Source organism: Arvicola amphibius, chromosome 12 (assembly GCF_903992535.2).
Source record: "Arvicola amphibius chromosome 12, mArvAmp1.2, whole genome shotgun sequence".
NCBI classification, from domain to species: Eukaryota; Metazoa; Chordata; class Mammalia; order Rodentia; family Cricetidae; genus Arvicola; species Arvicola amphibius.
In genome coordinates, this window is record NC_052058.2 from 45,818,673 (window position 1) to 45,831,848 (window position 13,176).

At 46.2% G+C, this 13,176-nt stretch overlaps 1 protein-coding gene across 1 annotated transcript in view; it reads right to left on the reverse strand.

Moving 5' to 3' along the window:
* The window catches only part of Nek10 (NIMA related kinase 10), a 171,472-nt gene that overhangs the window by 123,506 nt on the left and 34,790 nt on the right, over positions 1 to 13,176 (reverse strand). Inside the window, exons 8-14 of the mRNA XM_038349513.1 lie at positions 12,649 to 12,727; positions 11,472 to 11,539; positions 9,688 to 9,767; positions 8,686 to 8,772; positions 6,027 to 6,251; positions 3,203 to 3,342; positions 1,694 to 1,755 (exon numbers count right to left, since the gene is read on the reverse strand). Coding sequence (XP_038205441.1) covers positions 1,694 to 1,755; positions 3,203 to 3,342; positions 6,027 to 6,251; positions 8,686 to 8,772; positions 9,688 to 9,767; positions 11,472 to 11,539; positions 12,649 to 12,727 — 741 coding nt within the window. The remainder of the gene's footprint in view (positions 1 to 1,693; positions 1,756 to 3,202; positions 3,343 to 6,026; positions 6,252 to 8,685; positions 8,773 to 9,687; positions 9,768 to 11,471; positions 11,540 to 12,648; positions 12,728 to 13,176) is intronic.

The window sequence follows — 13,176 nt, forward strand, 5'->3', positions numbered from 1 at the left end:
CGATGGTGCTGTCAGTGATGAGCTTGCTGCCCCAGCATGAGTTCAGTTCCAAGAACTGAAGTTAAAAAAATAGTAATAAGCCAGGTGAGGTGGCTCACTTGTCATCCTAGTGCTGAAAAGGGAGAGACGGGGGGGTGGGGGGGGTCCCTGCAGACCATTGGCCAGCCAATGTAGCCGAATCAGTGAGCCCTGTGCCCATGAAATGCCCTGTCTCAGAAACAAGGCTGGGTGATGGAAAGACAGTTTGGCAATTGAAAGCACACACTGCTCCTGCAGAGGACTGGAGTTTGGTCCCTGGCACCAAAGTTGGTGACTCTCAGCTGCCTGTAACTCCAACTGCAGGAGATCTACTGCCCCCTTCTGGACTCTGCAGGAACCTGCATCAAACCCACAGGCAGACACACTCATACGAGCATCATTTTTTTAAATCTCAATTTTGAAAGAAGTGAACCTCTCCCGAAGAATGCCACCTCTGGCCTACACACACACACATGCATGCACACCCACACACACGAATGAGCAGACGCATGAAAACACAGGTACATAGACATTCCACAAATACCAAATCCAAACTATAAAACATAGATGCTTTCTCCCTTTCTGTTTTTGATAGAGAATACACAGAGATTAACCATTTTAGAACAAGTGTTTTTTAAGAAAAGGAAATCAAGTTAAAGAAATCAAGTTAATTGTGGAAACAGCACTGGACATATACGTGGGGGATGAAAAAGCCAGTTTGGGCTTTCTGTCAGCTATGAATGCATGGTATCTTATCCACCTCCATAAATCTGGCCATTATAGCTATAACTGCCCTGTAGATTATTTTATAATTCTGTTTTATTCATGTGTATACTCATGAGAGGCCGAACATTTTTTCCCTCTGGGAATAAACCCAGCAAGTCATGAGGGACAGACCTGTGCCCAACCTGGCTGTTCTTTCCACCACTTCCCCACCTGCTATGCTGCCTATGGACTTAGGCCACCCCCACTGCCACCATGCATGCCCAAGATGACATCACAGCTATTAGTCTCCTCCTCTGTAAAACTCAGCACATGGAATTTACCCTGCAAGAAACCAAACGGAGCCGCTGCAAGAGAGGCAGGGACATTACCAGCATCTGTCCTTTCTAAGTTCTATTAAGCTTCAGCTATCAACTTAACAGAGCCCAGAGTTACCCAGGGGAGTCTCAGTGCGGAGATTACCTCAATTGGGCTAGCATGGGCATGTGTGTGGTACATGATTTTGCTTGTTAATTGATTTAGGAAGGTCCAGCTCACTGTGGGCACTGTCACCCCAGGGTAGGGGGTACTGGGTTGTATAAGGAAAAAGGCTGAACACATACCAAAGGGAGCAAGCCAGTACGCAGAACTCGTCCATGGCCGCTGTTTCCTTTCTTGGCTCTAGGTCCCTCCCTTGAGCTCCTGTCCTGATTTCCTCAGTGATGGACTGTAACAAGTGTATGTCAAATAGACCCTTGCGTCTCTGAAGCTGCTTTAGGTCGGTGTTTTAACATAACAGGAAAGCAAACTAGAGCAAAATTCAATTGAATTAAACTGAAGATGAAACTATAAACTGGATTCTTTCGGTGAAATAAGAAACGTTAAATGTTTCTCAGATTACATGATGGGTCCTCAGACCAATATGCTGGAATACAAGCTGCAGCCCGAGGGCCCGTGGCCTTGGTGCTCTTACCTGAACCACTTGGTGGGCATTGGTGTCGTTGAGAGCCAGCTCAGTGAGGGCGGCACAGCAGGCTGGGAGGGAAGCAATCAAACCCATCAGACTCACCAGGACCCAGCGCGTGCCCAGCATTTACCAGGAATACAATAAACTGGTGTGTTCATGAGTCGTGACTTTCGGTACAGTCCCCAGACCCTGGTGATCAGACTACGCTCTACGGTTTCAGAGAAGGTGACAGACCGCCAGTCACCACGGGCTAGGAGTCATGCCCTTTGTCCATGCCCCCCCCCCCCAAAGCTGCCTCTGTCTGCATTGTAAATAGAGACACAGTTCCTCCTATGGAGCTACTACACACCTTACGCTGAAGACTTCCACACGTCACCGTATGTGTCTCGCAACAATACTTCATATGGGCGAAACTGAAGCCTGGGGTCTTGTAAAACATGGCTAAGGGCATATGGCCATCCACCTGGGTGGAGGACATTCCCAGACTACACATCTTTCTTACTTAGATGTGAAAGGGATGACGTCCAGTCAGCCCATATGATGCATACAGCTCCGGAGGACTATCTATATGTACTCTAGGTACCCCACCAAACCTGGGGCATTCTAGCCCCCAAACCCCTTATGTCCTTCCTCTAGGCACTGGCAAGGCCCATAATCCCACTGTGATCACCACCAACTGTAGCACTCTGAGAATACCCAGATGACCGGGAGCTCTGAGACCAGCTAGCACGGTCTCCGGGGAACCTTTAAACAGGCAGGCCAGCACAGCCTGTGAGGAGCTAGGGGCCTTTCTTAGTGCACACAGAAGTCACAGGGAACTAGTTCTCTGCCTTCACGTGTCTCTGGTAAAACTTCTCTTCGGTTCTCCAGTAGGAAATAGCAACGGATAAAGCAAGCCTGTCTTGTGCCCATTGCCTTTTAACTCCTGTCCTCTGCCACACATGTCCCTTGCCTCAGAGACTCCCCAAGTTCTGTTGGCCTCCAGCACCCTCTTTTCCTTTCAGGGCTGCTCCAGGGTCAAGACTGACCTGAAGCACTTACACTACATGGCTGTTCTATTAAACTCAAATACCCTGACAGGTGCAAGCTGGAGAGAGATCCACCAGGAAAAGGCTTATCCTGCTTAGATTTCTCATTCCTTTGGAAACCCAGGCAGTTGTCAGCTCTCTCTTCTCCATGGGACTGGTCCGAGGAGGAAGACTCCCTGACCCCTTGGGAGTGGGATGCTTGCATTAAATAGGATACTCGAAGATCGAGGAAACTGTAGGAAGCGTGGTTCTGCCTGGATCAAGCTGTGCGCTTTAGCCCAGCAACCTCATCTGCCATATTGTTAACCTGCCAGCCCAACACCAGCACCAAGAAGGTGCTGGCATTTGCACGGAGTCACTGCTCCACATTTGGAATCCTGCAGATGGTGTGCAGCCAACACCACCGTACTCATGTTATAGCAAGGAACAACAACACGATAAAGAAGGCAGTATTAAGCAGCAAAACCCAGTTATGTAAGGCAGATACCTGCTTGGAGAGAGACAGTATTCTCCTGTATTTCCCCAGGGCTTAAGTCTTCGGATAAATGCAGCTGCTGGATTCGCCCTGCAGCATTTGCACTGGACAGGCTTCCGATGGAGGACCGATCAGAAACAAAATTCCTGTCTCTGTAAAAGGAAAGTTACTCCCTGGGCCATTTAGCCACCTTCTTCTGGGCCTCAAACAGAATGTAAATCCCATAACGGGCCCTGTTTTGTATAATAAACAAATAATTAAATCAATAGAAATCAGGTCGCGAGATTTTCTGTGTCCCTAATGGCTTCATCTGCAAATTCAGCTAGAACCGAGCCTGGTGTACAGTGAGCATGAGATGAGAGACCCTGCCCAACCTTCCCTGGAATTCCCCGGCTCCAGGCACTGTAGTCTCAGCCAGGGTTCCTCGAATTCCTTTTAGTGAAAACCGATTCTGCTGCATTTTCAAACTGTTTCCTCTTTGACTCTACTGGAGCGGCTTGAAGCCCTGACTTCACCGGGCCTTATCAGTCATTTCTCTCGGTTCTCTTTCCTCTTTCCTCTGGCTGAGAACACCTTCTTAAAGCTTGCTCTCTGTTGTGTTACTTCTGGGGCTGCTCTGGTTTTTGGGTCGGTCTGCAGGGCTGTGCTCACCACCCCCCTCATTTCCTATCTTGGCTGTCTGACTTCCTCTGATCTACAGCTCCGTTACCCATCTTCAACCACAGATCACAAATCCTTGCTGGGCAGTGGTGGGTCTGCCATGTCCTGGGTACACAGCTTCCCACCATAGACTCTCTGTTATCGGTTTTGTTCCCCTTGGTTTATATGGTTACTTCATTTATTTATTTCTCATGACATCAGCCGTTTTGGTCTTTACGTACCCACACATAACACAAATAGAATCTCCCTGTCCTCCCTCTGTGTTATCTGGGTCATTCTGTTCTTTCTGTCATGAGCTGGGGCAAGGAGCAGTTCCTTCAAGAGTCTTATCAGTGGACATAACTATCTGGGCACTCTCTGTGGTGATCACTGTGCCTGAGAGGAATGTGGCTGTTTTTGGAGGCTGCACGTGTACAGGCCTAAATGGGTTTCCTGAAAACCACCCTGTAACAGCCTCTTAACACCAGCGCTGCCAGCACCGAGGTAGCTCCTTCTCTGGTACCTGCCCAGGTAGCCAGGTACCTGGCATAGGTACTGGTAGCAGGCATAGGCCCAAGCAGATTGTACTTATCCAGCTGGGAATAAGCCCCTTCCAAATCACCTTAGCCACTTTAAATATTCAACAAAAGTTGGCATGTATCACCTTCTCAGGGAAAGTTGTCTAACACCATACGTGGATGGGGTTGGAACATGAGTCTCTAGGCATAAAAGGACTTCTATCTATCAATGATATAAAACCTATGACTTGAGCTAATGAGAGGAAAGTGTCTTGTGTTATAATTAACTCTAAATAATACTTGACTGTTACAGAATTCCAGTTGTCATTAAGAAAATGCCAACTATTCAAGGATAACTACATCCATCATCTTCACCTTACAAACACAAAGAAAACAACTTTGCAATATTTCTGACCAAGGGAAGAGCCTATTGCGTCACAGGGCTGGTGATTTATAATCTATACATCCAAGTAATTGAGGCTTTTATAAAAGCTAGGAGCTTGCCAGCAGGCTATATACTTTTCCTTTGTTTTCACAATGACAGAAATTATTAAAATGAAGCTTATTGTCCATATCACTGCAGTCTATTCTAATGCGCTGAAATTTTCCCACGGAGAAAATCCATAAAGGAATAGTATGCATAGAGTCTTAGTCACGTCGACTTGATAATCTCTGGCGATGTTAAAATGGATAAGTCACTCTGCCGTAGAGCAAGCACAGAGTAAGCTCTATTGATGGACCAGGGATCATAAGCACGCTGGTCTCTTTTGAGCAAAATATCTACCTGTGCTTCTGGCTTGGCACACTTGAGGCTGAATTATGCTTTGTAATAACATTAAGTAAGAGAATATTCCCAGAGATGATCCCAATATGTGTGTGTGTGTGTGTGTGTGTGTGTGTGTGTGTGTTACTACTCAATACTTTAAGCTATTTAATTCATAAAATATGGTTACAATATAATATATACCCAAACAATTTCAATTTCAAGCTATTTTAGCAAACCATCCCTTTGCATGCTTATGGCATAGAAGCTACTAGAAAGCAGGTGTGGAGGTGGGGTGGTTTGAATAAAAATAGCCCCCACGGGCTCATAGGCAATGAAAGACTTATTTGAAAGGCTTAGGACATGCGGCCTTGTTGGGGGAAGTGTGTCACTGGGCCTAGACTTTGGAGTTTCAAATGCTCAAGCCAGTCAGGCCCTCTCTGTCTGTCTCTGTCTGTCTCTGTCTCTCTCTGTCTGTCTGTCTGTCTCTGTCTCTGTCTCCCTCCCTCCCTCCCTCCCTGCTGTCTGTTGATCCAGATGTAGAACTCTCGGTTACTTCTCCAGCACCATGTCTGTCCGCGCACCACCATGATGATAATGGACTAAACCTTTTGAGCTGTAAACCAGCCACAATGAAATGTTTTCCTTTATAAGAGTTGCTATGGTCGTGGTGTTTCTTCACAGCAACAGAGCACTGACTAAGACAGGAAGCATACACCTTTTGTCCCAGCACTTGGAAGGCAGAGGCAGGTGGATCTCTATGAGATCACAAGGCCAACTTGGTCTACATAGTGAGTGCCAGGGCAGTCCGGCCTACATAGAGAGACCCTGTCTCAAAACACAACAAAACAAATAAACACGCAAAGAGCTACTCGGCTACTCTACTAATATGTAAGATCCAAGCGCCCCCACTTACCCTCGTAAAATATGAAGGAGCTGCTTGATGCCACCCCAGATCCGGATTTCCACACTGGTCTCCGGATCCTCACACACCTGCACCAGAATCCAGACGACGCTCCACAGCAGCTTCAGGTGGTCCGAGTGGAGCAGACTGAGTAGGATGGGGATGCCCTCGTAGAGCTTCACCTGCTCCTTCACCTGGGGCTCGGCACAGAGCAGGCGCAGGAGCTCCGCCGTCAGCCTGGCAGGATGGGAGCAAGGGGGAGAAGGACACCAGTCCTGCAGCCGTGGCTTCGTGTGACTAGAACCTCCACCAGGGCACAGAATCTATTACTGGGGCCACTGTTCTTCTGCTCTGTGAGCCTTGCCCATGAGTGAGGACCCTCTGCCAATCACCTCTCTGTCAGATCATGGCCTGCCACTTTAAGGGCTGATCCACCTCCCCTGTGATCTGTCTTGACCAGCTCCCTCCTGCTTGTGTCCCTATGTCCTACTGTCCTAATGTCCTACCAGTGATTTTACATCCTCTTAACTGCCTTTAGCTACAGACAAGCTCCCTATACCCTGGGGTAAGTTGTAAAGGCAAGGGTCCTCTCTCTCTCCCTCTCTCTCTCTCCCTCTGTCTGTCTCCCCTTTTGCCCCGACTCATACACCATGCATCCATGGTGGTTACCTCTCCTACTTTCACTTTAAGCTGATAACGCCTACAATGCGGTCCCACCTCGCGATGTCATCATACCGCCTCTGTCTGGTATGATGTACTGCCCCCTTTAATGTTCTTCGTCCTCAAAGCCAGACCACGGCGAGTGGTTATGCAGCCCTCTCTCCTAATGAAGCTCACTTTCTGAAAGCTAGTTCCATGTCTGTCCCATTCTGGAGAGAGTGTTTGCTTGCGCCCTCTTTCTCTGAAACACCCGCCAGGGTTCACATTCCCACACTGCTCTGCAATTCCGCTCCAGGAGGACTTCTCCGTGCTCCTCTTCCTCTCGAGCCTCCCCCGTCCCCCCCTCCCTCCCCAGCTCTGATGTTAAGAACACGTGTTCTATGAAGAGTGGTGGGCCAAGCCTGTAATCCCAGGACTTAAAGAGACAGACAAGGATCATGGCAAGAACAAGACCAGCCCAGGGAGGGCTGCTTATCAATCCATCTCAAACCGCATCTTCTTTGGTGAGCACCATGCTTCAGATTCTCAAACTCTCTGCGAGAAACATTCTCTCTTTATTCTAAGAGCATCTCAGTCTGGGCTGCATCCCACTCCTGCTCGGCTTCCACGTGTGCCATCAGAATACAGATGTGGTTGTACTTAAAGCCTCTCTGGGAATTCCCGTAACGTTCATATGAAAATCCACCATATCTTACCATGCAAAACCCATCCTAAAAACCCAGATAAACATGCTATGTTACTTCATCTGTAAAATATGAAAAGCAAGAGAGCTTTGTGTGGATGAGAGGCACTCGGGAGGGCTCAGGGAACGTCCTAATGCAGAGAAAGAACTGGTCAGACTCAGCTACATTTTTGACTTTTCGTTAACTGTTCTAGTTTCTGATGCTTTGCCTCCTTTGTCTCGGCTGCGTCTGCTAGGGCATTTGTCTCAGATACCCAGTGTCTGCCGCTATGCCCAGATGCAGCACATAGCCCTTTGCCAAGGCATTTCCTCCTATCTCCCTTCCCTCCGATCAGGAATTTCTATTCTGGACTGAGCCTGTTGACTGCATCTTTCAGGGCACCAGAGTCTCACAAGGACCCGGGGAGTTCTCCCTGCCTGCCCCTTTGCTAACACTGGATACTCTGATCTCACTCACTCAACTATGGTAGGATCTTATTTAACCTTGTCTCTTGAGTCAGCTCAAGTCATCAAGTCTGAAAGCAGAGACTCCCGTCTATACCAGCACTCATGCAATACCGTGTTAAGGCAGTTTTTGCAAAGAAATTTAAAAAAAAAAAAAAATCCCTGCAAGTATCCAATCTCCATCACTTAGGATTTCTTGACTCTTAGCTTTTCAGAAAATTGGGGTCTAATTCCAAACAACGCCGATTTACATACCTAAACACACCTAACAAGCGCCTCACCGAATCCTGCTCTAGAGCAATGCAAAGCAGAAGAAGAAAGGAGTCCTTTTCATTGCAGACTGCTGTGAGTTCTAACAGGATCACAGCTCGACTCAGTCAGCATTGTATCTCCCTCGCCTTAAACACAGCGGCTTTTAGCCACTTTGCTTATTGCACACATTAATCTAAAATTACTAAAGAGAGAGAGCAACCTAAAGTTCCTTCCCTGGGACTTTTTATTTAGACAAATACAACCACAAAATTAATAATGATGCAATCACAAAATAATAAGATTAGATTCTATGTTCCTTTCTCTTAGCATCTTCTTTTTGTCTTAAACAAAAAAGAACTGCCAAGATGATTCACGATATTCAATTAATAATATAGATAACAAATAAAAATAATTTTTACCACAAATAAAAAAGCTTTTAAGAGAGAAAGGGGGAGAGGGTAAGGGAGAAGGAGAGAGAGAGAGAGAGAGAGAGAGAGAGAGAGAGAGAGAGAATGAATCAGCAACATCATTCTGGAGCCAATTTTGAGTGACCATGGCCGGAGACCACAGATTTAAATTACTACAAGTTCCAAGTTCCTTTGTGGAAGAATTTTTATGAAGATGAGACCCTACCTTTTGGAGAGTAAGTCATATTCATGCAGAATCATCAAGAGATTTTCTACTATGTTGAGTTCACTGATCTTCTCCCTGCACTCTGGACTACAAATGCAAAATTATCAGTAGTTACTAAAGCGTGTTTATTCCACTACAGCCACATTTTCCTATCCTGGGGGTCAGGTTAGTTTGTGTGGTGCTTTGAGAATGCCCACCCCCCCCGCCCTGGCCAGGCACACAGGTGTGAACAATTGGTGGAGCTGCTTGGGAAAGATTAGGAGATGCTGCTTGTCTCTGGCAGCTGCTTTTAAGGTTTCAGAAAACTCAGGCAGTCCTCACTTAACTCTCTCTGCCCCATGGTTGTGTCTCAAGACACAGCTCTTGCCTACTGCTCCAGCACCATGCCTGCCTGCCTGCTGCCATGCTCCCTGCCGTAATGGTCACGGATGTACCCTCTGAAACTGGAAAGCCCAAATCAATTATTTCTTCTATCACAGCAATAGAAAAGTAACTTAGACACTTTGTGAGGAGTTGCGAGATTGAGAGCGCAGAGAAACAAGGATTCATAGACTGTCCCCCAAAACATAATAGCAAAAATGTACATTTATAGTTCTTTCATTTAAAATAATGACACTATGGAAGGATAAATTTTCAAAACCAAGTTTTATCGTTGAAAATGTCCTATATATTACAGGGGATGTAGAGGTGAGAAAAAGGAAGGTCTGGGAGATTGAACTGGCATAGGAATGTGTTTGCTCTTAAAGGCCAAACGAAGGGCAGTCATCAACCATGTCCCCTCAAAGAGCAGATGGAGCCTGAGATGCCCCACCAGGTCATCAAAGGAAAGTTTCCTTCCTAACTTCCATTTCAATGCGTGCTTTCTAACCAGGCGACTCCTCACTATACACTGTCTCCCATGTTCCGCCCACCCAGTACTTTAATGGAGCAGGCAACAGATCCGTCCGTCCCAGCTCTGCCTCTGCAGCAGCCACACTAAGGACTGTCCTGAGATGCACTTACCTCTCTGCTAAGCTAGCCAATGCCAGAAGAGTACCCAACAGGACATTAGTGTCTCGGGCACCGAGTAAATTCACTAGTGTCTGGAATGGAAGAGAGAACACAATTACAAAGGTCCTAGGAGCTTGAAAGGTGCACTGTTCCCAAAGATCATGGGCACTGAGCTTTTGCTATTTTTTCAGGATTCTTTTCTTTTGCTCAGTTAAAATTAATATATGTATACAAGTAGAAAATGCATATATGATTTTATAATAACTTGTTTGTTTTCTTCCTAATGTTACACACTAAACTGGTATTGAATGTCTTCATAAACCAGTGATTCTCAACCTTCCTAATGCTGCGACCCTTTAATATGGCCCCGCATGTGGTAGCAACCCCAATCATAGATTATTTCATTGCTACTTCATAACTGTAATTTTGTTTCTGTTATGAATTGTGGCGTAAATATCTGATATGTAAGCTATCTGATATTCGACCCCTGTGAAAGAGTTGCTTAACCCTCCCCTAAAGGGGGTTGGGACCCTCAAGTTGGGAATCACCATAAAACAACTTTATCAGCACTAGGATTCAATTGTTTAATACCTCATGGCTTTCCTTAGAATAATGCATTCCCTGAATCCTCACTGGTGTAAATTTTCCTCCTCCTGAGTTTTCAGAGCACAGACCCCCATCCCTCCAAACATTCTTGCCAAGCATGCTCCTATCAGAGCTGCAGTCTGCGCAATGACTGGAGGGATGGAGTTTTGCTTCTATCATGCGGATGCCCTTTATGTGTCCTTCCATTAAAGGTATAGTCTTTTTCCAAGTCCTTCCTCATCCCTACTATCACCTGACATGTTTCTCAAACTTCTATCCCAGAAGCATAACTTTCGAAGTTTTTGCTGAGCTGACGTAATAACTTCATGTTATTTTTTGTCAGATCTTAAGCAACATCAGTGAAACCACTGTCTGTTGAAGTAAAAACTGCTCTGCAACCCCCCAGACTCACCCCCTAGACCATACGTAGTGCACATTGACAGATTCTAGGAGATCATGCTCTGATGTGCACAGTGGCTTCCTGGATGGGGAGACCATACGTAGTGCACATTGACAGATTCTAGGAGACCATGCTCTGATGTGCAGGCTTCCTGGATGGTTACTGAGATCTGCTCTACACAGCTGCCTGCTAAACAGTGGAATAAACATAGTCTGTTACAATTAAACCTGCACTCATTTATTTTAAGGTGCTCATGTGCATGTGTGCGTGCACGCGTACATGTGTGTGCTGTTGCTGGGAATGCAGAGCTTAGGACCCCAGGCTTACTGAGCAAATGCTCTTTCTCAGAGCCACATCCTTTAAAACAAACACTTGATCCATATGTTTGTAACACTATACCACCTTGTGAGTCTACATCACATGAAACTGCTATATCCAATTATCTCTGGCTTACAGACAATGGGGATTCCATATAATTCTAACTAATAAAACCCTACAAGACAGGTGGGCTTTGTTTTTATGTAAACATAGGTCTTTTACTTGATGACTTTCGTTGTTTATTTGCAAATAATCAACAGAAACTCCATTCTGTTTACAACATTAAAGTAATGCACTCAGTTGGCATTAAATGGAATTGAAAATAGAACCTCCATACACTGCGTGAGTTATTTAATCCTTATGTTCGTAAAGAATCACCATTTTAGGCTGGGTGAACAGGTTATGACCTATAAGGATGCGTAGCTTGGCCATCGGGCTTGGGACTTGGGTACGTAAAGTGGACTCAAGAACTAGCTCTCTGGGGACCACTCACCTTGTGGGCTCCGCTGGCAATCACCCATTCTCTTTGCTCTTTCACGGCAGCGAGTTTCTGGAAAATATCTGTTAAAGAAAGAACTAACTCAAAGGGAGACCCAGAGATTAAAAGAGGCAGCGGTCATGAAACCTCGGGTTCTTGACTGTGATGGGGAAGCAGAGAAAGGAAGAATGGAAGCACAGACCCACTAAAGGAACAGAGGACAGGACTGGATGCTTCATCTACAGCAACTGCCATCAAGCCCAACTAGCATTAGAAATATGAAAATATCACAAAAGCAAACTCCCCTTGTATGTAAAGTTTAACAGACTTCTGAACCCTTTTAAAAGCTTAAGGTATGGACTTAATAGACCCTGCTCATAAACCAACCAACTCGCAAAGAGAACCCAGGGCAGCCAGGACACAAAACCTGGGAGGTTCCTGCACTGGAGAGCTGCCCTCATAGTAACTTCCTGGGCCTGGCATCTCCCCTACACATGAGAGCCAGCGTGCACCCAGCCGGCAAGTACAGGAAACCAGTTTGTCTGCATAAAGACAAAGGGCTTGAGCTGGCACCCCGAGCAGCAGGAAGCCTGTGACCTGCCCCACCTAAAGAGACTGGAAGGGAGAGGGGAGAGAGAGGAAAGGGGGAAGGGGAATGCAGGGACTGCAAGGTGAAGGGGTGGGTGTGGAGGGGAAGGAGGGGGTGAGGTGGGAAGAGAAACTGGTCAAGCTTCTCTAGGAAGCCAAATGAGTAAGATGCCTCACACCCAGGTCAGGTGAGGCCCTCGGTTTTCTTTTTCAGGCTCTGGATAGTTCAGATGCTCTGAGCTAGGTATAATTATTACCCAAATTTTAGGGGCAAAAAAAAAAAAAAAAAAAAAAAAAAAAAAAAAAAAAAAAAACCCCTGAAGTCTGACATTTTCACAGAAATTGAAAGGTAGAACTCTTCACCCGATGTTGCTTGTATGGAAGACTTCTCTCCTGAAACAGGTAATGCTTGCCAAAGGAGGAGCTGCCACAGGAAGACATGGGGATCTATGCTGCTGAATCCATCATCCACTGGCACAAACACACACACCATAGGAGTGAAACATCAGTAAAAACAGCAGGTGTCCTCTCTCCTGCTGCCAACATCACCCTCCGGTCCCAGCAAGCCCACGGAGTTAGCTGTGCCCCCCACAACAGTGCTTACACGTCATGTTGACCAGTTTGTCCACACAGTGCTGCTCCTCCGCGTAGCCCAGGTACTCGTTGGCCACAATCTCCATGTACTGTTTGAAAGACCAACCCAACAAGCCAGTCAGGAGGCTGGCAGCAAAAGGACACAAGACACAAAAGTGCAGGACTTCAGATAAGCCCCAGATGGCGCAAGAGGGTCACCAACTACTGCTCACTACTGCTGGGCCCTGTGCACTCAAGGGCAGGATACTGGGTTTAGTGTTTCATAATGTTTCCTGAACGCCCAAAACATTGAAGGAATTCTGAAAATCCCTCAAAACCCCAAATGACTTGTAATTGAGTAAGTTCATGGTGTGATTTCTGTAAGGTATACGTGTTAATTTGATTCCTTGGTTTACCTCGCAGTAAATGTTTATGACATACTATATTATATATTAATATTTTATAATATCCCAAAATGCATTTAACCAGTATACAAACAAAACTTAGGAATTAAGCTGGGCGGTGGTGGCGCACGCCTTTAATCCCAGCACTCGGGAGG